The sequence below is a fragment of the Mizuhopecten yessoensis genome, unplaced genomic scaffold (genome assembly GCF_002113885.1).
Source record: "Mizuhopecten yessoensis strain PY_sf001 unplaced genomic scaffold, ASM211388v2 scaffold8071, whole genome shotgun sequence".
Lineage (NCBI taxonomy): Eukaryota > Metazoa > Mollusca > Bivalvia > Pectinida > Pectinidae > Mizuhopecten > Mizuhopecten yessoensis.
The window spans coordinates 2,213,277-2,239,388 of NW_018407364.1; the positions used below are offsets into that span (position 1 = coordinate 2,213,277).

Consider the following 26,112-nt stretch of genomic DNA (forward strand, 5'->3'; position numbering starts at 1 on the left):
AAGTCTGGTTATAGCAATGCTAGTATGTCTACACACCATTGTCTAACAGGTTATTATAAGTCTGGTTACCGCAACGCTAATATGTCTACACACCATTGTCTAGCAGGTAATTAGGAGTCTGCTAACAGCAATGTTAATATCTCTACACACCATTGTCTAGCAGGTAATTAGGAGTCTAGTAACAGCAATGCTAATATGTCTACACACCATTGTCTAGCAGGTTATTAGGAGTCTGGTAACAGCAATGCTAATATGTCTACACACCATTGTCTAGCAGGTAATTAGGAGTCTGGTTACAGCAATGCTAATATGTTTACACACCATTGTCTAACAGGTTATTAGGAGTCTGGTTACAGCAATGCTAATATGTCTACACACCATTGTCTAGCAGGTAATTAGGAGTCTGGTTACAGCAATGCTAATATGTTTACACACCATTGTCTAGCAGGTTATTAGGAGTCTGGTAACAGCAATGCTGATATGTCTACACACAATTGTCTAGCAGGTAATTAGGAGTCTGGTTACAGCAATGCTAATATGTTTACACACCATTGTCTACCAGGGAATTAGGAGTCTGGTTACAGCAATGCTAATATGTCTACACACCGTTCTCTAGCAGGTTATTAGGAGTCTGGTTACAGCAATGCTTATATGTCTACACACCATTGTCTAGCAGGTTATTAGGAGTCTGGTAACAGCAATGCTGATATGCCTACACACAATTGTCTAGCAGGTAATTAGGAGTCTGGTTATAGCAATGCTAATATGTCTACCCACCATTGTCTAGCAGGTAATTATAAGTCTGGTAACAGCAATGCTATTATGTCTATTCACCATTGTCTAGCAGGTAATTATAAGTCTGTTTATAGCAATGCTAGTATGTCTATTCACCATTGTCTAGCAGGTAATTATAAGTCTGGTTACAGCATTGCTAGTATGTCTACACACCATTGTCTAGCAGGTTATTATAAGTCTGGTTACAGCAATGCTAATATGTCTACACACCATTGTCTAGCAGGAAATTATAAGTCTGGTTAAAGCAATGCTAATATGTCTACACACCATTGTCTATCAGGTAATTAGAAGTCTGGTTACAGCAATGCTAATATGTCTACACACCATTGTCTAGCAGGAAATTATAAGTCTGGTTATAGCATGCTAATATGTCTACACACCATTGTCTAGCAGGTAATTAGAAGTCTGGTTGCAGCAATGCTAATATGTCTACACACCATTGTCTAGCAGGTAATTATAAGTCTAGTTACAGCAATGCTTTTATGTCTACACCATTGTCTAGCAGGAAATTATAAGTCTAGTTACAGCAATGCTTATATATGTCTTACTGGTTGTAGCCTGTCAGATCATAGATACAGTGTAAGTTTACATAGCTATTTATGACAGCATCAATAGTTTTACTAGTTCCTGGCTGGTAAGTGAATATCTCATATTAATAATTCAATATTTGGGCTATCAAATCTTAGTACATGTATTATGTGCAGTGATAGTTCAACCAAAGTGTTGAAATGTTATGAAATCACTCGCAGATTTCTCAAAAACTGTTTGTCATTCATTAAGTGCTGAGATTGAAATCTTGGTCAGAAGTAATATATTTCTCATCAGACTTTATGTTCCATTGTAACCTTGATGTTTTTACTTCTGATTTTTGTTTTTCACAATTGCGTCAGGAATATATTCACACAGATAATAATATATCACGTAATGTACTGTGTAATCCAGTGAATATACCCATGTCATATTTTTTTGTGTATTAACACATGTTATATGACCTATCAGCCCGATGATTGTTTGAAAGTTTCAATTGTTTCAATTGTGACGACGTCACGCTCAGGACAAGTACATGACGTCACAGACTTAGTCACTAGAGTCAAAATGGCGTGTTTTTACATTTCAAGGTTGCATGAAAATTGTCGTTTCACACGAAGAAATGCCACAAATCTTGATTATGTGATAAAAAGGATCTTACACTCATTTTCATTTTATATGAAATTTATGAAACTTGTAACGAATTTTTCATATTAGCTCGGCAGCGGCTCACTAAATTAAAAAATTCTTAGACTTGTTTCATAAATCTCATATGAAATGGAAACTGATGTAACATTTTATATATATATGTGATATTGCATTATTGTTTAAATGACCTGAAAACATTCACTGTTTATTTCAGAGCCGACTCAACCAGGACCTGAACTTCCAGGTAATTATTGAATGAGTCAAGCCGAGTTCTTATGTAGACTGACATTTTATGGATTAAATTTGAGATAGGTAAAAAAAATTCACACTGCTTGAATATGGCAAATCCGACATTTGTATTTTTATTTTTTTTGGTTATTCAGTTAACTTACAATGTTATGGTTTCAACCAAACCTGAACAAATATTAACAGTCTTTGTTTGGTTGAAATCTTGCTCTTTTTTACTTTAAGGAGGTTGATATTTAATCAAGCATGATAAATTAGGTAGACAGTTGTAGATATACATACAGAAAAACCTGAAGAGCCCTGTGAAGGGTGAAAGCAGCTAGTTTTTTAGTCGGTCGTTAGTTTTTTTTTCTTTCTATAATTACTTACTTCACATGGACATTTAATCCTTTTTTTTCCCCCGCTTCTAATTTCACAGAAAATGGGGATATTAATTTGGTTTTGTCCATGTGTCACGCTTCATTTCCATGCAATAACTAAGACAAATGTTAACCAATTTTCTTCAAACTTGGTAGCAGGGTTTAATGCCTTAAGGACTCGGCCAAGTTTGACAGCCACTTCAATCGTACTCCATTTGGCGGAGATATGGCTCCTTGAATAACGAAAAACGTCAATATCTGCCGTTTCTGTTCATTAACTCTCGCAAATATCATCCGATTGTCTTCAAACTTAGTAACAGGGTTCAACGCATTAAGGCTCGGCCAAGTGTAACAACCAGTTTAATAGGACTCCATTTGGCAGAGTTATGGCCCCTTGATTAACGGTAAACAGTATTTTCTGCAGTTTCTGTATAAGGCTTTTTTTCTTTCTTATAGTTACAAGCTATACATTACATTGTATGTCTCAACACACAGTACTCACATGTTTAAACCTAACCTCAATAATGTTTACCTACAATATGTCCTGCAAGCGGGGGATATAAATTCCACGAATTTGCTTATTATTATACATACAGATATATATATAGCTTGCCAGCATCAATTTATCATCATGTACTTTTGTTTCATCCTCAATACTCTAGTAGTTATGCTCACTTTCGCTCTCCGCACCCTTGGAATGTGTCATAGAAAAATCGAAGACTTTGTGTGCAGCACCTTGTGGATGAGACGAGAAGACTACTTTGATCCTTTGAATCTTGCGGTGTTATAACAGTAAAATTGACTCTTTTGAAGTCGGGTGTCGCTCCTCTGTTATCTTCAAAGGATAGCTGTTAACCCTTTCACCACTGTAGACCATAATGGACTCCTCCAGATCAATGCATGGTAAAGTCTACTAAAGTTACATAGGGGTGAAAGGGTTAAGCTATCAGCCTAGGGATTAGTCAGGTTAATCTTTTACCGGAGACAAATCAAATAGCTTGCCATGTGGTTTCAGTGTTGCTATGACATATTCAAGGGGTAAAGAGAGCGGAAGTAAGCATAACCTATCTGAAGACTAGTATCGAGGATGCTATGTTAAAGTTTAATAAGTAACTGCCAGCAAAAGAAATGGAAAAAAGTCTGTTATGTGCTATCACAAAAAAGTCTGTTATATGCTATCACAAAAAAGTCTGTTATATGCTATCACAAAAAAAGTCTGTTATATGCTATCACAAAAAAGTCTGTTACATGCTATCACAAAAAAGTCTGTTACATGCTATCACAAAAAAGTCTGTTATATGCTATCACAAAAAAGTGGGTTTTTTTGTGAAAAGATTCATGTAGCCCAACTAATAAGTGTTTATATGTGACACTGGGGCAATGAAAACCTGTGCATATCTGGAATGGTCCCTTAAATCATAGTGTAAAAGTAAGGGGAAGGAACAAAACCAAAGCTTAGGTCAAAAACAACCACAATACGGGTTAGTAGAATGCATGAACATTATATGTATTTTCTGGTGCTTATATGGATACATGCAATAATGGGCATGTATGTTTGTATTTACATGCATGTGTACGTATGTAAGTGCATGCATACTTGCTGATGTTAGTGTGTATGTACGTGCATGTGTATGCATGTATGTATATACGTATGTAGGTCGTAGGAGTGTATGTTATGTACGTATGTATATGTGTATGTATATGTGTGTGTATAAGTGTTTTGTTAATGTTTAGTGATTATGATACTGATGTATATGTAAACATGTCTGGATGTGTGTGCTGTGTGTAAAATGTGGTACATGTAGTATGTTCTTGTTCTGTAGATGTCCAATACTCTATATACAAATGTTTTATTTCCCAATCAAATTTCTGAATGTTATATTGATGAAAAAATGTTATGAAGTTGAAATATTTGAATTTAGATAAAATTAGCAGAGAAAAATGAATGAGAGCCCTCCTGTGTGAGGACACCATNAAAAAAAAAAAAAAAAAAAAAAAAGCAGAAACCATCCAGAGGAAATATCGTGGTCATGCCATAGCAACAGCCATAAAGACCCAAAAGACGCTTCGTAATATCCTAGTTCACGCTAAGGATAAAACACTTAAAGAAAACGTCACAGAATGGGTATAAAAAATTGAATGCAAAATCTGTGACGCATCATATATTGGAGACACTGGATGGCAATTTGGGGCCCGCCTTGGTGAACACAGGAAAGAGACAGAAATCCAAAAAGAAAGAAATTCCCCCGATCTGAAAGGAAGCAGTAGGAGTCCCAGATCAACAAATTGGTAATCACAGACCATGCCACACAGAAAAATCATGTGATTTACTGGGATAACACCAAAATATTGGACAGAGAGAGCATTCTGTTCAAGCGGCAGATAAAGGAAGCCATCTGGATACGCTGCAGTGGGCCAGTTCTAAATCGAGATGAGGGTGCTCATATATAAACTCTCACATCTATGACCAAGTATTTAACAAAGTGTAGTCAAATTGAGTCATTTTGGTACATATATAACAACTAATTGTACATACGCTTACAGTGTAGCCGAATCGACATCGATTTGCGTGGTCAACTCGAACACATTTTACACCTTTGTGTATATACCTTACTAGCCATCAAAGCATCGCATATAAACACTTATTTGTTGTGCTACATGAATCTTTTGAACAATCCATACTTACAAACTTGAAGAAAATGTTAAGAAAATATTTTTTAGCTCACCTGCCCGAAGGAAAGTGAGCTTATAATTATGCCATGGTGCAGCGTCCGTCTGTCCAGCGTCAACTTTTTACTTTAAACAACTTTTCAGTAACCAAAAGGCCTAGGATGATGATACTTTGCCAGTAGCATGCTGGAATCAAGGGCTACCAAGTTTGTTCAAATGAATGACCTTCATCAATTTTCAAGGCCACCGAGGTCAAATATGTTAAAATCTTTGAAAGACTTCTGAATAACCAAGAGGCCTAGCTAGGGTGATGATATTTGGCCAGTAACATGCTGGGATGAAGGGCTACCAAGTTTGTTAAAACAAATGACCTTCATCCATTTTTAAGGTCACAGGGGTCAAATATGTTGGCCAGGAGCATGCTGGGATGAAGGGCTACCAGGTTTGTTCAAACAAATGACCTTCACCCATGCATTTTTAAGGTCACAGGGGTCAAATATGTTTAAAACCTTTAAAACAACTTCTTCTCAATAACCAAGAGGCTTAGGATAATGATATTTGGCCAGTAACATGCTGGGATGAAGCACTACCAAGTTTGTTCAAACAAATGACCTTCGCCCATTTTCAAGGTCATAGGGGTCAAATATGTTTAAAACCTTTAAACAACTTATTCTCAATAACCAAGAGGCCTAGGATGATGGTATTTGGCTAGTAGCATGCTTAGTTAAAGGGCAACCAAGTTTGTTCTAGCGAGTGACCTTGACATATGTTTAAAACCTTTGAACGACTTCTTCTGAATTACCAAGAGGCCTAGGGTTATGATATTTTGCCAGTTACAGTAGATGCTGGGATAAAGGGCTACCAAGTTTGTTCAAATGAATGACCTTCGCTCATATTGAAGGTCACAGGGATCAAATATGTTTAAATCTTTAAATGACTTTTTCTGAATATTCAAAAGGTCCAGGGTAATGATATTTGGCCAGAAGCATGCTGGGATGGAAGGCTATAAACTCTGTTCAACTTAATGTCCTTGTTCGACTTTCAAGGTTCACAGGCATCATAGGTTTAAATCATTTAATAGATTCTAATTAATCGAACACAGACATTTTTGCCTGTAGCTGTATATTAGTCCACTTTTAAGATTACAAGTGTGAGATTAATACCAGGTGACCGATTCAGGCTCATTGGGCCTCTTGTTTTTTGAAGATTTAGTTTGAGAAATGTCTAGTGTAGCATGATAACTGTTTGTAACACATTTAATATATTAATAGAATACCATGATGTTGGCTCTACCCTAGCCTTGTTTTAACCTCTTGTACAATAGAAAGTATAGAGGGTTACACGATTGTAATACAGTGCCTCTGACTTTATTGTAATATGTTTCAGATCACATTATTTCCTGCTCAGTAGGAAGTATAGGGGGATACCTGATTGTGATCCAGTACCTCCTCATCTGTAAGCTTGTACTAGTAACACTCCTGTTTGCTATGTTTGCGTGAGTATTCCGGCACAAATCGATCTCATGGACACCCAATTCTGAACAAATCTCATCGACACTCAGTTCTGAACAAATTGTCTCTTATACTTGATATTAGAAATAGAGTGTTAAGCAATATAGGGATTAAGCAAGACTCAATTTACTGCTGGTTAGAGGAATTTTCACTTGAGAATTTCCATAAAATGTTCTCTCTAGAATTCCCCCCTTTCATCAGGGTAATTTTCCTCTTACCTCCTCCTTTCCTTTTTTCAGTGATTTTTCACATGGTTTTGAAATATTCTCAACCTTTTAAAGAGCAAACTATTGTGTTTCTCTTAATTGATTAAATTGATAATGAAACAATATACATCAATGTATTTGCGCTAAAAGATTTTTTATGACAAACTACCAGGCTTGCAATTTTTTTTCATATTCCACCTAATTTTGCATAGAGGGATTATACAGTCTGAAGCATGCTTAGAGACAAAATCAATTTTGTATAAACTGAGGTGTTTGGACCCCCTTCTTTGGGGCAGATGGGTTGGGCCCATTAGGGGAAATAGAGGAAAACATTAAAGATCCTTCTCCTTCTGTACCGATGAAGGGATTTTAACCAAACTTGTACTAGAGCATCTTTGGGCAAACAGAATTTAATATCTATAAACGGAGGATGTGCCTCTTGTTTTATTTCATGTTAATGCAATTAAGATGTTTTAAACAAAATACATATGATGGGTTCTTTGTTTTCATCTTGTAAACGATTTTGTTTCTTTGCCAGCCTTACAATCACAAAAGTGGATAAGGAGGCTGGTCAGATTTGGAAGTTTCAGCGGTATGCACTGATAGTGGACTTTGAGGAGCGACTGTGTCTGCCCCCTCCCCTCACCCTCATCAGTTACATCACCATGGTCCTTGTCTTCTTCTACAGTCAGCTCTTCGGCTGTCACAAAGGTTGCCTGTGTTGCTGTTGCTTCAAGAAACAGGCAAAGGTAAATGCTACCACTACAATAGATTTAGTTGCAAAGAAGGAGTTATTCCCATCATCAGTTCAAATCCTAGATCTTCTGGTTTTTGCTTTTGTTAATTTTTCTTTTAGAATGCTCATTTAACAAATTCAGTCTTTCTTTTGGACATTGTTTTGCCATGTTTCAAATCTGGATCCACATGTTGTACAATAATTCAGAGATCATATAATACCAAAAGGCAAATTACATTGTATACACCAATGATATAAAGGATCGTCTGGAGATGTGTATCAACTTTGTCCGTTAATATCCTTCAAATTTCTTATCCTTTAGTACTGTTTGTTGTTTTGATCAGGAAGCAGATCAAATGCTTGATGTTGGCTGGTATAACATTGCTTTTTTGAAGTAACCTGTTTCAAAATATTGCTTGATCTACGAAACAGAAATTTCTTATTTACAGTAAGTAACACCGTTGTTAGCTTCATGGACAGAGTTGTCCAGTGATTGAGGCACTGTCCAGTGATTGAGGCACTGTCCAGTGATTGAGCCACTGTCCCGTGATTGAGCCACTGTCCAGTGATCGAGCCACTGTCCAGTGATTGAGCCACTGTCCAGTGATTGAGGCACTGTTCAGTGATTGAGCCACTGTCCAGTGATTGAGAGGCACTGTCCAGTGATTGAGGCAGTGAAGGCACTGTCCAGTGATTGAGGCACTGTCCAGTGATTGAGCCACTGTCCAGTGATTGAGCCACTGGTCTTAATTCCATCCAAACTGTTTGATCCCTGAAACATGTTTAGAATTTTAAAAGATTAGTCCCTGATACATGTTTAGAATTTTAAGAGATTCTATACTGTATCTCATTTGCCTTTGCTACCAGTATATAGTCCAACAGAACTAATCCTGTTGTAGATCCTGTGTACATGTCTACGGTGGTATTCGTGTATCCCGCTTGAAACGGTTCAGGTGGCGCATAAATATTCCACGATAAACGAATGCACTTGGACTGAACTGTAAGCAGAGCTAAGATATGCACAGTTTAGGAGAATAAATAACATTATATCCAGAATAATATGTCCTTCTTTCACGTGTCCAGAAAATTATTTTAGTTTCGATCAGGCATGTCTGGACCCCTTAATCTACATGTACTGACGTGCAAAATATTCCTGATGTCGGCCTTGGTTCAGATCTGTGCCTGTCGTTTTCTTTCAGGTTCAATTGGTTGACTGGATTACATGTACGCAACCTAGATGTATACTCGATCCTGAAGGAAGAGTGGTACAGTCTTCACAGACAATTCTTGCATAAGTTGTAAATAGAGGCATGTAAAATCTCCTGAAAAAAAATAGTGGTACAGTCTCTGCAGATGAATTATTACATGTAATAGGTGGCAGCTTAAACGGATGTAGCAAAGTATAAAAATAAAATCATAGGATCAAACATAGGATGGAGCTTTTCATTGGAACTGAAATGTCTCCCTGTTATATATATATGCTGCCTTTGTATGATTTCAGAGGAAGAAAACTGAGAAGATGGTCCACAAAGTACAGAGGATTAAACAGTCCCAGGACTATAACTACTGGCAGAAGTGTGCCTCGGAGTACATCACCACCCAAGATAACGAGCAAGAGAGCCAAACCATCGTCAACAAACAAACGGAGATGTAAGTCTCACCGGTATAAAAGGAACAGAGTCATTGTTAGTCTCACATTTTACTTTGTGAGGTGATTCAATATGTCTCACATGCTCATCAGGCTAGGAGGAGAGTCAGCCATGCTCTATTGTATTCAAGGTAAAAATAGTTTTGGATGTGAATTAAGTATTATTAATGGAGTGCCTTTATCAAGACACATTTTCCTCAAACAATAGGTCGTATTTTGACTATTTTCCCACCATTCCAAATTTATAAAATGGTTTATCATTCTAACAGATAACGATCCATGGCAGCTTTGAGCTTACTCAAGTAAAACAACACCATTTGAGTGGTGTAAGTTGTCTTATTAACAAAACTAACCTGACAACTTTGGAAAATATGAAGTCAAGAGGGACAATGAAAATTTGGATTTTTTATGACAGATTTCTTCGGAAATATCAAAAAAGGAGCTTTCATTTTTCTACAAAAACTTGAAAAGATTTGATTTCTAGTTGAACCTTTTTTGAAAAATGATTATAATGTAAATGAAAATTCTCCCTAGCTATGAATTGGTAATTGTCATTTTTGTTGATGATTTCAGCATCAATTCTATACAAGAGGATATGAATTTCCAGAAGAAGAACATGCGCCTTCTGAACAACAGGATTGTGGAGCTAGAGAAAATTATGCTATCCAGTCGGATGTACCTGGAGAATATCTACCACAAACTGGACAAAACAGGTACATTATTTTCCTTCCAGATTCATAGAGTTGGCAAATCTTTATTTTTGATACTGCAATGAAAACGATAAAAATTGCTTAATTAATTCAGATAATATAAGTTTATCAGTGTTAATACAGAAATTTATCAATACTTGAATGTTTAATAAATTGTACATATAATGTGTGTCTCCCTGGCAATGACTTAAGAAACTGGAGTCTGTTCTTGATTCAAGCACACAATTCATGTATATGATAAAATATCAATACATTTAAAAAGTTGTTTTGAAAAGCATCCCAATTTGATAACGGATCCTTATATTCTTCGAATTTGATATTGCTGAACTAGCAACATGAAAAGATGTTCACTGTAAAATTTTCATTTCATAGGTCTAATTTTGACAATGAAAATATCTCATTAAGTTTACCCAAAGGTCTTCCATTGCTCAATGTAGATTCTTGATTTCTACTTTTATAATAGTACTTGAAGTTTGCCAGGTTGTAGATTAGTTACTTCTGAATATTCCTTAAAAAGCAGTCACTAAATTTTCATTTAAAATACTTAAAATGCCGTTAAAAATAGTTTATTTTAACATTCATGTTAACAACATGTTTGTATGTATGGCTAACCAATCAGTATGGTTATATGTTGTAAAGAATCGGGATTTTTCAAAAACATGGAATGATGGTCAATCATTTGGCTTGTTAAGTAAAATCATGGTAATTCTTTCTGTACAGATGTGTTCGGTGTGTCTAACACAAAAGGACAGATCATCCATATCACGGCCCGACAGTCACCCTACCCAGGCACGCGCATAGCACGCTTCCCTGTGTTTGATAAATATGTTCCATGGGAGGTATGTATGAGGCTATATTTACTATGAAATTGTAACAGGTAAGTCATTATAGATTTGTTGTCAAGTCGCCTGGTTCAGAGGACCGAGGTATGAGGTCGTTGTACATTGGCATCATTCTTTTTTGTCATCTATCTGACATCTATCATCATATTCTTCAAAAACTTCTTCTTAAGAACCACAAAACCTAGAGTCATAATATTTGCCCTTATAGCTTGCTGGATTAATGAAGGCCTATCAAATTAGTAAGAATGAATTACATTGATCAACGTTCAAACTTAAGATAACAGGTCTTAGAGAAATACATGTTCAGATCTTTGAAACTATTTCTTCTAAAAATTCATGAGAAGACTTTAGATAGCAGCTCTGGTCTTTAATTGACTGAGACATTTCTGGTTTAAATTTAAAGAAAGTATGTGTTTCTTTGTTTTAGCAAGCTTATGATGTGTATGACCCTAAGATCTACACCAAACCAAAGGACCAGTTCTGTGAGGACGAAATGGTGTTTGTGGACGAGGATCTGATTCAGTGAGTAAATTATCCTTAGCTATTTATCCAGATGCTTCAGAAATATTTCCAGCAACAATTTAATTACTTTAACCTGAAACAGTATCATGATTTTGAGTGCAATGCATAAGCATTCATTGTAACAATGAATTCTCATTTTCTGTTATTCCCTGTTCAGTGTTCAAGTTCTGTCCATACCAGATATCATTTTCGGACTTTGTTTGCATGAAATTTTCCCTTCCCTTCTATTAGCCAGCAAAATATATATGTTCCAATAATGTGTATAAAATGCAGGGGTTAGTTCTTTTTCCGGTTCATATATCAAAAACAACACTGAAGAAAATAGGAAATTGTATCATCATAATGACAAAATGGAGGTTAATTTACTATCGATGTTAGTACCGTAAAAACATCGATAGTAAATTAACCTCCATTTTTATTAGTTTTATAATATTATCATAATATTAGTTTTGCTTTTTTTTCTGCAAATTTTGTTTAAAAAAAATGTGTATATTTTTGATAAATTTGTTTGTACAATGTTCTTATTTGTCAGAACAAAAACCAGAAGCAAAAGCTTTCTGAAGCAGAATTACACAAACAAACATATTATAGTGTGAATACAAGTTATCTCAGTGTAATTGATATTGTGAACACATTTGGTACATGTTTTGTGAAGTTTATTGATCCAGCTGCCACAAGTTAAAGCTGGTTCCCTTACAGTCCAGCTACTGTAATATAAGACATTTTTCTGTGTTTTTTCTAATTCTGTTCATTTTACAGATTTAACCACGGTGAACAAATGTGGATTGATTATAATCACATTCAACTGTGTAGAATATATAACTGTGAAGGATTGCTTTCATGCACATAAATGTTCATGTATACATTTGTATGTGCACATGTGTAGCATATGTTTGCTTACTTGCTGTAGAATACTGGCCTCAGTTGAACCCAATAGTACATCTCCTTAACAATTTAACACTGTGTTGTCTCGACAGATTGAAGAAAGCACAGGAAGAGCGAGACAGGATGACAGAAGAAGAGAAGGAGTCCTTACCTCCCTTGGCTAAGTTCTCCCCTAAATGGAATTCAGTGGTGACTTACAGACAGGAATCTCACACACGAGCCATTGACAGGCGGTCTTGGATCTCCTTTAATAACCAGCCACTCCGATACAGTCTGGACCCAATGGAAACACCAATGTAAATGAAACTTGCAGTCTCAATATTAATGTCCAGTGCCCGTATCACTGGAACCCCCTGATCAACTCCCCACAACTTGCCCATGTTGGTTCACCCAGTGTCCCTAGCTCTACTTTCAATGTCTATAACTCTGGATCAGCCCCCAGTAGGTGCATACACTGCATTTCCAACTCAATCTCCATAGCATTGGTTTATTCATTGTCCCTAACTCTGGGTCCCCCCATTTTGTGTATTCGCTGTGTCTGTAACTGGACAATCTCCCATAGTAAGTTTGTCGGGTTTCCAAAGCACTGCTCTCCTTTGTTTTTAAGTCAAGGTCAGAATGCAGGTACATAATCATGTGTTTCAAAATGAATCTGTTGTACAGGACTATCCTAGAACAATATAGTAAAAACATACGTTAGACAACGTATTAGGAAATTGAGAGATTCGTCCAATTTGGAGATTGTTAGTCAGACATACCGTAAATTTGCGCGTATAGCTAGTGCACACTTTTTTAGGTAAATATCATCATGTCAAAAAGGGGGTGCGCACTATATACGCAGGAACAAGTTTTTGGTCCGCCATATTGGATTACCTCCCTTCAAATAGTTTTATTTCGAGTCGTCGGTCATATACTATCAGATTGAAGATTAAAATAACAACAAAGAATGAAATTCTTTGGCGACACAATTTTTATNGGGGGGGGGGGGGGGGGGGGGGGGGGGGGGGGGGACATATTTTTAATACAACTGACCTGGCAAGATGTAGTATAATATATCATTATCCATCCATAGTTTGTCTGTTTATATTTTATTGTCTGGACCATCACTTCTAATTAACAAATGGAAATATTTCAATGGCACTTCATTTACATAAATAAACTATCACATTTACAGTTTACAAGTGTGATCAATGTAGTCCTCTTACTAAACAAATATTTTAACGATAATTTTGTTTTGGTCACTAGTAACTGTGTTAAAATTCCATAGAGTTCAAGTTTAAAGGTTTGCGTAAGGATTAAGAAAAATTGATTGGCATACTAAAATATCATCAATGATATTTTCACTGTATAATTCAAAGATATTCTTGTTTACATAGCAATTCAATGGGAAGAACTGGTCTGAGAGGGCGTGGTCTATTATGGCGCTGGGGCCCAAACCATGTTATTAAGGCAGTTTGTACCAGGTGGCGCCACAAGTACAGCGATAACGAAGACGCACAGACTGGCTTCCTGTATGTGGAGGGTAAACGTGTTCTTGAATTTATTGCCATTAAAAAGCTTGGTGATGAAGTAACAATGGATTCCGGATCCACATATGGCCTTCCTGGGGTAAGGTTTACTTCACCATGTCTATACATGTATCTGTCACTGTCAGAGAATGATGATGTTTACCAATTCAATACTGTACAGGTATATAAAGACCTTTTTTATGAAGTTTGAGCATATATGTATTGATAACAGAGTTTTGCTGAATGTGTGTTTTGACTGTATTTGTGACAATGTTGCTGTCTATTTTTGACAGGGAGCCCTACACGGACACATCTCTCCGTACAGTATGCAGTGTCAGGCATTCATGAGGGATGTTCTCATGGAGGACCAGGACCCCAAAAATAACCTGGATCAGGCCGACATGATACAGGTATCAACCGCCTTCTACTTGTTTACACCATTCTTGAGGAGTAGTTGATTAAGATTAGTATCAAAGAAAACAAATCACCTATCTAAACTAGTGATTTAAGTGTGTAAGACTCGCTGTCAATTTTGTTCATACAATGTGAGGCAAAGATATCATTGAATGAGTTTGAGTTCATGAATCTATATTTTTGATATAAAATGTTCCCCTTTGAATGTTATTTTAGGGCTCACTCTTCCTTCGTCTGTTCCTCTAACCAGTAAAATCATCGTTCACAAATTGCCTAGTGGCTACATAAAAAATAGCTTGCTCAGGATATTTAATAGTTTTTCTATTGTTATATTATAAGATACTCAAATCTTTCTTATGCAGTCAATTATAACACCGTGAACATTGATTTTACTCGAAAAAATCTATTTAAACAACTGTACAAAATTGATAATTACACTTTAAAAAATCAAAGGTGTTTTACAATATCTGATGAAAGTTTATTTTTTCAGCCCTAATCTGTTGATAATAATTTACTTACAGTACTTTGCCCAGTTTTCGGCTAACGTGAGTACCCCTGTCCGGACACCGGTCACACAACTGCCCAGTCCCGTGTCCAGTGCCACCACTCAGATGTCCTCAATCCAGCCTTTCCTGACGCGGACCAATTCCAGGACCAGTCTTCGTACACATGGAGACGGGGACAGTTCAGGCTTTAGTGCATCCTTGCTCTATAAGGGCTATGTGGACGACCCTCGTAACACCGACAATGCTTGGGTGGAGGCTGAGGTGTGGAACTTCCATTACGATGCTGGAGACACATTCGATTCTACGATTCCGGAGGTGGGTACACTTATAAATGCAATGGAGTGGTTAGTGCCTGTTCACAGTGTTTTTGTTACCTAAATTTTAGAACAGCCTGTTCCTTAATGAATTGGCAAAATATAGCATTATTTGTATTGAAATCAGGAATATATTCCTCAGTTTTGGGTCATTTTGCGAAAAACCAGGCACTTTTTAGCTAGGGGAAACAGCCTTTATTTGGCAGTAAAACTGAGCAAACAAAATCACTGGTTCAGTTTCGCCTTTCTGTTAAAAAACCCGTCAATGTTGAGATGGTCAAGAAATTTTCATTTTCTTTGTTCATAGAGTAACAAATGAAGGCGAAATATAGTTTATACAATTGCAAGACAGTTTCATTATTTATTTTATAACAGGACAGTTCACCAACGTGGAAGGAAGTTTCACCGAATGTGAAGATTTTCGGAAACGAAGGTGCCATTGTACAAGAGGCTGCAAAAATTCATGATGCATATCATTGACACAGAAAGTGTCTAGAATGTAACTACCACTGATGCCTGCCTTGTATAGTACATAGCTCTGTCTCAAGAGATACTAGCCTAGAACTGAGTACTTAGCAAACATTCTGTAATTATCTGTAGCTGCTTACAGCTGGTTGTAATAATTAAACTTACTATTGTCAGCATTTGGGTTCTAGATTGTATTTTTCCCTTCACAATTCTATAGTCATAAGTTTTACATATTGATTCAAGTTGATGAAGAAAAAAAATCAAAAACCATTTACAATCTTTCTAAAAAGTTATTTACAAAGATATACACTTGAATGGTAATAAAAATGAAGACATAATTCAGTGACATTATTTCTACTCTGCATAATACCCCTTGACAATAAAAACCATAAGGGAAGGGTCGTTGTTATATCCGAGAAGTTTCTAAATATTTTTAGTTTGTCCTGATATATCACAAGAGAATATATGGTATTAATGGTTTTTCTCATGTCAGTATTTTATTTTTGAAGTATGTTGGTCTGAACAAGTGTTTTATAGGACTTAATCTCAAACCAAGTAGAGGAAGGGTGACAGTAATGATCAGTATTGCTAGTCCGAACTTCACTAACTCATTCACCCCTGAAATTTTAAAATGAACTTTTCTAACCTTTGAATTGGAAAAGTTCAAATGTGTCTTCAGGGGTGAATGAGTTACCGGTAATGGTGTTCATTGTAATCACAACTTTTACATAATAGTACATGTACAATGTAATATTTTATTTCCAATAATTGTCACTCAAAATATCTTTGCTAGAAGTTAGTTTTTGCCATAAAGTTCCTAAAACTGAGGTAACACTGGAGAAGTTTTAATTTATTGGATGAAAAGTAATTTTAATTGTCAAGTTTTAAGAAATAATGATCTTTCAATTGCATGGTGATATATTTGAGATATTTAATTGATATGGGAAGTTTTATCATTTAATAGTCTTTTTAAGTATTATGTAATTTTAAAAATAGATGTCGCATAAGTACATCGTAAATTTTAAGTAAGATAGCTAACTTATATGTCCTTGCATTTTCAAAGAAGCTTGAAATCTGCTTGCATAATGGATGTAATCAGCCCAAGTTCTAAAAGGATCATAATCACGATTTATTATTATAGATACATATTTGACAAGTACATCCCAGAAGGAAATATTGATTCCACATATTTGCTGTTGTGATTTGAATCTTGACTTTTATTTGAATATTCTTCAATTTTATTTTTAAGTTATATGGATAAAAGCCAAAAACTGTCCAATAAGTTAGAGAAAGGACAGCTGAAGTGACATCATTGCTATGTTTTAATGTAAATTTATAAAAATTTGTGCCCGATTTCACTACATGTAGTATAAAATGAAATGTTGTATTTTACTTTAAGTGTTATTGTGAGCCACAACTAAATCATTTGTTTTGTTGTTGCACTGTTATTTTTCTAATTATTAAATGTTATTCAGGATTTTTTTATCATTCTAAAGTTTCCTGTTTGATAATTGAAGTTTTACCTCCATGGCACCTGTATCAAGTATTTGATATTGTCTACGAAAAGAGCAATAAAATTGAATTTCATGTAAAGTCATGACTCCATCAGAATATAAATGTGTATTTCATGTCTTTTGATGTTTTTTATTATAATAATAATATAATAATAATTCAAGGTTCTTATATACCGCTTTATCACAACGTGGTTCACAAATTATTATTATCCGTGGTTATGGGGCCTTTGCAACCAGCCAATATCAATCTTTCTCAACTCCCTGGGGAGCATACAGCCATGCAGTGCTGCCATGTTGGCTCTCACAGCTAGCATTCTACAATTCTAGCACTGCCCAACCACGCACTCATTTACAGCTGGGTAGACTGGAACAAGCGGAGTAAAGTATCTTGCTCAAAGATACAACACAATGCCGTGCCATGACTTGAAACTGCATGATCCCGGCGTCCTACCACTAGACTACCGTCCCTCCATAGCATTGCATTACCCATGCTATGTGCATAAAAGGATGAGTGGGAATATTTTTTGTAATTTGTTACTGTAATCCAGATTATTTTAGAATGCCGAAGTGAGGTACATGTGTTATATACAAAATGTGTGTAACTTCTGTATACAGATTAGACTTTTTTAAGTTATTCATGATACATTTGCATGTGGCTTTAACTCCATTCTACAATGTACTAATTTTTGTATGCAGTTGTTCATAAAAGTATACATCAGCTGTTATTGTAACTGTTAAATTTTAATCTTTTTCACTAATTTGATATGATGAATCCTTTAAAATACTGCAATTATATGGGAGTGTTTTAAATAATCTCTGAAAAGTCTGAATTATGAAATAACTGGAAAACAGTATCGCAAAAATTGAAGTACTTTGAAAAACAAATGTGTTCAATATTCCCCCTCCCCCCAGTTTTGCAGAGTGTATCATTTATTGGAGGTATTCTTACATGAATAGTCTTTTAGAAAGGTTTCACCGTAGAAATCCTATTTTAAACAAAGTATATATATATATTTTTCTTTTAAACAATTGAATGATCATGATTATTATAAAGTGATATTTCCAGCTTTTGAAACAAGAAATCTGAATGACAGTTGTATACTTATCAGTAGTGTGTTATATGTTATGTAGCCTTTTATTGATTTTGATTAAGTTGTATATAAATTATAAAATGTGTTATAAAGTTGTTATTGGTGCTATAGATATTTTGATTGATAGGTATGACATACTTCTTCACTGAAGATGATGATATGTTGGATTAAAACTTTAGACATTTTTTTTTATGGTTTTTGTAATAATGACGATGAAGATAGTTCAATTGTTTACTTGATACTAATATACAGTTTTGTATTATTTGTATATACATGTACAGCAGAGGAAGAGATAACCTTCCACCTCGTGACAAGAGAAGTCTGGTTTATGGTGCAGAGTTTTAACAAATCGTATCCCTATGTAGTAGGACAAGGAATAGTGATAAAGATAGTGCCGTCGCTAGGGCTTGAACCCTCGATCCTTGGCTCTCCAGCCCAATGCTCTACTGATGAGCTAAAGGGAAATTCCCTACAGCTGACGCTTGTAAGGCAACCTAATTATTCCACATCTTTAACACCCCTATATTAGCCCGAGCTTCCTCTGGCACTGACACAAAACTGACATTTTGAAAGATAAATGTACCCATACTGGACATCTATTTGTCACAATGTTTAAGTCTGGTGTCAGGGCCAGAGGAAACTCGGGATAATCCCTAAATCTACTAGCACATGTATAGATCTAGTCAAATTAGTAAGGCAAAAACACAACAACCCTTTCTTGTGTTTCCCTTGCTTTTGTGTTACATTCATATTGTTTGTATGATGTTTCAATTTATTTTATTTTCTTATGCAAGTAAGAAAAACATACATGCAGGATATAATTTTTGTGAAATTTTATGTTTTTATACAATACAAACATATCACCATGCATGTACAATGTAATATATTTATATTATATTCTAGGTCACATGCATGGTGTTGCCTACATAATTGTGTTCAGTTTATAACAATGTATCTTTATACAACAATATATTTGCAATAGTAATTCATAATTCTTACTCTGAAATTAAAAATAGCAAAAACATAATGTTAATCACGTTATTGAAGACATACAAATGTTTTAATAACAGGTCTATTGATAATGCTGACCAATGAAATTACCGAAGTAAATTTTTCTTTCCATAAATATCTACTTTTATCAGTAACATTTTCACTAAGTGTGTTCTGATTTGGATGATAGTCTAGCCAGCTGTTACATCTGCTGAGGCTTACTAAGAAGCTCTAGGCCTGTGTGGCCTACTGTTGTCAACCTCCCATCCTCAATATCCAGGGGTTACGCTCACTGTCGCTCTCTTCACCCCTGGAATATGTCAAAGCGAAATTGAAGGCTTAGTGTGCGCCACCTTGTTGATGAGACAAGAAGACTAGTTCGATCCTTTGATATACATCAAAAGAATCTCCTGTTCACGTAACAGTTAAAATTCACAGGCTTTGAAGTTGGGCGTCTCTCCTTTGTAATCTTCAAAGGTCAGGTATCAGCCTAGCAATTGGTCATTTTTTTTTTTACCTGAGACCTATCAAACAGCTATGTTCGTGCCTTCGATTTTACTATGACATAAATACAGGGGTGTAGAGAGTGAAAGTGAGTGTAACCCCTGGATACCGAGGACGTCAACCTCCTTGACCTTCTTGTTCTCCGTTGAATTTGAATTGTGTAGAAATGCAAACATTAACTTGACCCAAACTGTTGTCACTTGTAGCGACAATGTTGCAGTTTGGCAGGGAAATCCTTAATACTTATTGACTACATAATCTTTAGTCTTAGAAATGTGCATGCCTTTTTTTTAAATTTATGCACAGATTTGCATTTTGCAGCTTGTGTGTTACTTAGTTTCTAACCTAGATTTCACTTTAACTCATTCTCCCCTGAAATTTCATAATGAACTATTCCAAACTTTGAATTGGAAGAGTTCAAATGTGTCTTCAGGGGTGAATGAATTAAATCCCCTAACCTTGATGATGTGTAAAATGTTGATCATGTAATGTACATTGTATTAATATTTTTTTAATCATGCATACAATGTTTTTTTATTCATGTCTCAAATAATAAGACGTATTTTGAATTGATGTCTCAACATGTATATTTTAATTTTATGTCTCAATAATGATAAGCTAATTTAAAAGTAATTATTTTACTTATTTTCCATATTCACTCATTTTTTGAAAACTGTTTTTTGTTTCAATGTAATATGATGATTATGAAATTTGTAATTCAGTTCACCGTTTTATGCTATTTTAAGAATCTTGAATCTTGAACCATGCTATTTAAACTAGTCACATGATGGAATTGGGTTTTCCTAAACGGTATGTGATAACTGTAATTTTTAATTATTAGGTAACAGGTTGTATTCCAGTGTTTACAGAGAAACGTTTGCATGCTTTCTACAAATAAGGAATTAGCCTGTCTTGGCATGCGCAGTCAGAAACTACCAACTTTTCTAAACATCACTTGTTTTGGCTATATATAGATGTTGAAAACATTTTGGAAAAATATATTGTGTACATGTGTATTTGATTTAGTTGACTGGAAAATGCCTTTTGATTTGATTTTAACACAGAAAATTGAATTATTTTGGTTGCTCAACATCTGGAAAAGTTCAAAGAAAGCAAGAAGTGGTAAATTTTAGCCGGAGTCTTAGAGATGTTCAAACAATCCAAGAAACTTAACATGCCTGACATTATTTTTAAAAGTTGTCTTAAATTCATACTGTTATTAATACATCCATGTACATGTATGGGACTGATGTCAATATTGGAGGAAAGATTGGACTTTGACTTTTTAGCATACATTCCGTAAGTTTTATATTTGTTACTGTATAGTGCTTTAAACTCGTGGGTCAATATTTCTCGGTTTCGTATTCCGTACATATTTGCGGGAGTTAAATTTCGCTGTGAACCCGAATCCTATGTGTCGTGCAAAGTATTTTGAGTGACATCATTTAAGAGTCAAATCTGGAAATACAAGTAAACCGTTTGGAAACACTGATCCCGAGCGTCGTCATCTGCCATTGACTTCACTTGAAAGAAAATCAAATGTGTATGTTCCTTTGTAGGAATAAGCTGTAATCCATTAATCACCTATAGCTACTGTGTACACATAAATATGTTGTGGCCACTTATATGTAAGTGTTGTTTTAACATGGACTGCCCATGCCAGTTGTATGGTTATAACAGCATTGGGTTATAAGTATTTTCAACATGTTGTGATAAGGTCCGTAAAAGTGGTTAACATTTTCGATAATTTCGCTGGTGTTTAGAATTCAAGGATATTAGTCAAAGCGTGAATATAGCACAATTAAACCCCCCGCGAAATATATCCACTATACAGTATACAGTATGTGTATAATTTTTGAATCAGGTACATTTACATCCATCAGATGTGTCCATATCTTTGAGCTTGAATCATAATTAATGTTTGCCCATAAAATATGAATCAGCTGGATAATGTGTGTCGAAAAAGCTTTGATCATAACTACAAAATAAGGGTCTATAAAGCTTTAATTATTACTCTATAAGTTTTGTCCTTAAACATAAGGTTATTGATCTTTGCTATGCTTGAAGTTTACCTGTGCTGTGGCTGAAACTTATATGTGTCATGATAAAAGTTTACCCATGTAACTGTGAAAGTTTATTTGTGCTTTGATTGAAGTGTATATTAGCTACAATTGTGAAAGTTTACCTGAGCTTTGATTGAAGTTTCCTCTTCTGTGGTAAAGTTTACCTGTGTTATTGTTAAAGTTTACCTGTGCTTTGATTGAAGTTTCCTCTTCTGTGGTAGCAGTTTACCTGTGTTATTGTGAACGACTACCTGTGCTTTGATTGAAGTTTCCTCTTCTGTGGTAGAAGTTTACCTGTGTTATTGTGAACGACTACCTGTGCTTTGATTGAAGTTTCCTCTTCTGTGGTAGAAGTTTACCTGTGTTATTGTGAACGACTACCTGTGCTTTGATTGAAGTTTCCTCTTCTGTGGTAGAAGTTTACCTGTGTTATTGTGAACGACTACCTGTGCTTTGATTGAAGTTTCCTCTTCTGTGGTAGAAGTTTACCTGTGTTATTGTGAACGACTACCTGTGCTTTGATTGAAGTTTCCTCTTCTGTGGTAGAAGTTTACCTGTGTTATTGTGAACGACTACCTGTGCTTTGATTGAAGTTTCCTCTTCTGTGGTAGAAGTTTACCTGTGTTATTGTGAACGACTACCTGTGCTTTGATTGAAGTTTCCTCTTCTGTGGTAGAAGTTTACCTGTGTTATTGTGAACGACTACCTGTGCTTTGATTGAAGTTTCCTCTTCTGTGGTAGAAGTTTACCTGTGTTATTGTGAACGACTACCTGTGCTTTGATTGAAGTTTCCTCTTCTGTAGTAGAAGTTTACCTGTGTTATTGTAAAAGTTTACCTGTGCTTTGATTGAAGTTTCCTCTTCTGTGGTAGAAGTTAACCTGTGTTATAGTAGAAGTTGATCTATGGTAAAGTTGAAGTTTCCTGTGTTATTGTGGAAGTAGTTGACCTATTTTACAGTACATGTACTTACATTGCTGTGGTTGAATTTTGTCTGAGCTATGGTAGAGATGTTTACCTATGTTTTGGTAGAGGTTTGTCTGTGCTATAGTGAAGTCTTATTGTAGATATTTACCATTGCTATGAGAAAGTTTGAATGTGGTCTGATGGAAGTTCACCAGAGCTACATTGTATAAGTGAAATCTTACCCGAGCCATATTATACATGTACGTGTATTGTTAACATGTAAGTTTGTCTGAGTAATGGTTATCAGAACATGCCTAATCCCATTGTTTATCAGCAATAATATTTTCAACCAGAGACGTATATACTACATGTACCGCCTATATGCGCGACTGCAACCCAAGTCTCGGGACGGATCTTCGAGAACAATAGGCTCATGCCTGCTTTGTGAGATCAGCGCGAGTTGCCAATCTCTGGCTTTATGTGTCTCTGATGAAACGAAGGAAACTGACTACAGTGAAGTTACCATGTCTACCTCAGTTTGAGTCTAATTACACATTCCCTTACCTAGGTTTTGTGTGCGAAATGTTATAATAATAATAATACATGTAATAATAATAATATACAACATTTGTATAGCCCCCTATATAATTTGTAAAATGACTCTAACGCACTTTACAACATATGGATAATAGTAATAGTTATAATTGTGAAACAAAAACAAAGGCTTACAATCACTTTAATACATTTAAGCAAGTAATGTGCACATAATTAAACAAATAAATGGTGGTTTTTACATGACGTCTTTGCAGAGACCCTAAAATGCAGGCGTGAAGAGGTGAGTTTTGATGTCTCTCTGGAATTTGGCAAGGGTATTTGACTTTCTAATTGCAGATGGTAAGCTATTCCACAACGTGGCCGAAACCCTCCCAAAGCACTGGTTTCCATAGGTCACAGTACGAGATTTTGGGACACACACAATGATTCTGACACCGACCGCAGTGATTGTGACGGGTGTTACAGGGTAACAATCTCCTGTAGGTACTGAGGAGCTGTTCCATTCAGTACCTTGTATGTGTATACCGAAATGTTGTACTGCGACCTGTATCGTAAAGGTAACCAGTGCAATGAATATAGCACAGGTGTGATGTGCTCTCTCTTTCGAGTACAAGAAACCACCCGTGCTGCACTGTTCTGGACCCTCTGCAGACGACTAGTTAGTTTGTCGGATATACCACAGAGCAGAGCGTTACCGTAATCCAACCGAGAGGTAACAAGTGAATGCACCAAAATCTTGCATGCATCTTCAGTTATAAACTGCCGAATACAGCCGATGTTCCTGATCTGGTAGTAAGATTATTTGGCAATAGCGTTCACTTGTTTCTCCATGTTCAGGGAACAATCAAAGTATACCCCTAAGTTTTTAGCAGCTGGGACTGTCTCAATAGTTCTGGCACCTACCTTGAGCTTGAGAACCATTGTTTGCTGACACTTTGGGGAAAAGATGATTAGTTCGGTCTTTACCTGATTAAGCTTTAGCATTTTGGCGTTCATCCAGGTACTGATTTCTGTAAGAAAAGCTTCCAGATTTTCTGAAACTGTATCCCAACTGTCCTGTGGTTTGATGACCTTGTAAATTTGTGTGTCATCAGCATAGCAATGATAGCGAAGAGTATGGCGACGACAACCTCTCCAATTGGTTTTGAGTACAGGCATTATTTGTGTGGTCCTACACCGACCCTTGATGAACCTAGTACTTTGTCATGTGAGGTGGTAGATCCGATGGCAACACACTGTCGTCTTTCACTCAGGTAAGACTGTATCCAGCAAAGTGCGGTGTCAGTCACTCCATAAGAGTATTCCAGACGTTTATAAAGTATGCCATGGTCGATGACGTCAAATGCAGCTGACAAGTCCAGCATGGCAAGCACCGCTCTGCACTTGTTATCTAATACGGAAGCTATGTAATTATAAACACATAGGAGGGCTGTCTCAGTAGAGTGTCCCATGCGGTAGGCCGATTGCATATTGTCATGGGGACTGTTTGCACAGAGATGAACCTCTAAACGCTGGGACACAACCTTCTCCAAGATCTTAGACAGAAAAGGCAAGATTTGAAACTGGGCTGTAGTTCTTCAACTTCCCCTTGTCCATTCCAGGCTTCTTTAACAATGGTCTAACATGTGCCTTCTTGAAACACATTGGAACCTTTGACTCGGCCAATGGTTTGTTCATGATTGAGGTAATCAAAGGAAGCAGTGCTTCAAGACATTGCTTTAATAGGTCTGTAGGCAGTGGATCAAGCTCACAGGACTTCTATTGCGAGGTCATGATGATATTGCGCAACTCGTCCTGGGTTGTTGGTGAGAGCATTGCCAATGGTTCCCCATCAAATTCAATGTCAGCAGTCATGACCGAGATATCATTGTCAGCAGAAGAGTTCACTTCGGCAATGTTTTTCTTGATTGAGCTGATTTTATTCAGAAAGTAATCACTGAACTTGTTTGATAAGTCTTTTTCAGAATTACAGCTTGGTAGGATAATTTCACCTGAAAAGTTATCAACTCAACCTTAGTGTTGTATCACGTATGTCCATTCTTAAGGTCGCATAATTATGTTTTGTGTGGTGTTTTGGGAAAATATGACATTACATATTCACAAATCAAAGAAGCACACAAATAATTATTCAGAACATACAGAATGAAACATGAACTAAACATGGCTAAACTTAAAAAAGAAAACTCCTCAAAATCAGCCCAAACCAAAATATAAGTATCAGTAACCAAATATATTAGCATATTAATGTTTTTTCCCATTTTAATTTTATTATGTTACTTGTTGATTAGTGTCCATCAGTATAAGTTGATTACTGTTGCCCTGACTGTTTAAATGTCTGTTGTGATGATTCTAAGATCCCTTTTTTAACTAGTGCATCTAAGACCCTTATTATCATGTGTCCTGACTGCTTAGCTGTTTTGATGATTCTAAGATCCCTTTTATAACTAGTGCATCTAAGACCCCTATTATCATGGGTCCTGACTGCTTAGCTGTTGTGATGCTTCTAAGATCCCTTTTATAACTACTTCTTGTAGTGCATCTAATACCCTATTATCATTTGTCCTGACTGCTTAGCTGTTTTGATGATTCTAAGATCCCTTTTATAACTAGCGCATCTAAGACCCCTATTATCATGGGTCCTGACTGCTTAGCTGTTGTGATGCTTCTAAGATCCCTTTTATAACTACTTCTTGTAGTGCATCTAATACCCTATTATCATGTGTCCTGACTGCTTAGCTGTTGTGATGCTTCTAAGATCCCTTTTATAACTACTTCTTGTAGTGCATCTAAGACCCGTATTATCTTATGTCCTGTGCTTACCTGTTGTTGAGGAGCTTCTAAGACCCCCATTATATAGCAGGTGATTTTAAGGACCCTCCAATATAGGTTCGTCTTAACAGCTTAGCTTCTATGGTGCTTCTAAGCTGCCTAGCTGCTGTGATGCTTCCAAGACCCCCATTATGAATTGCGACTGG

The 26,112-nt window shown here is 36.1% G+C and overlaps 1 protein-coding gene across 1 annotated transcript in view; it reads left to right on the forward strand.

Annotated features, from left to right (window-relative positions):
* Positions 1-16,176, forward strand: part of LOC110454860 (transient receptor potential cation channel subfamily M member 2-like) — a 39,779-nt gene extending 23,603 nt beyond the window's left edge. The window contains exons 23-34 of the mRNA XM_021504609.1: positions 2,186-2,215; positions 6,633-6,741; positions 7,502-7,712; positions 9,201-9,349; positions 9,921-10,060; positions 10,778-10,896; positions 11,327-11,421; positions 12,399-12,602; positions 13,683-13,914; positions 14,108-14,224; positions 14,750-15,049; positions 15,424-16,176. Coding sequence (XP_021360284.1) covers positions 2,186-2,215; positions 6,633-6,741; positions 7,502-7,712; positions 9,201-9,349; positions 9,921-10,060; positions 10,778-10,896; positions 11,327-11,421; positions 12,399-12,602; positions 13,683-13,914; positions 14,108-14,224; positions 14,750-15,049; positions 15,424-15,528 — 1,811 coding nt within the window. The 3' untranslated portion in view covers positions 15,529-16,176. The remainder of the gene's footprint in view (positions 1-2,185; positions 2,216-6,632; positions 6,742-7,501; positions 7,713-9,200; positions 9,350-9,920; positions 10,061-10,777; positions 10,897-11,326; positions 11,422-12,398; positions 12,603-13,682; positions 13,915-14,107; positions 14,225-14,749; positions 15,050-15,423) is intronic.
* The last annotated feature ends 9,936 nt before the right edge of the window (positions 16,177-26,112 follow it).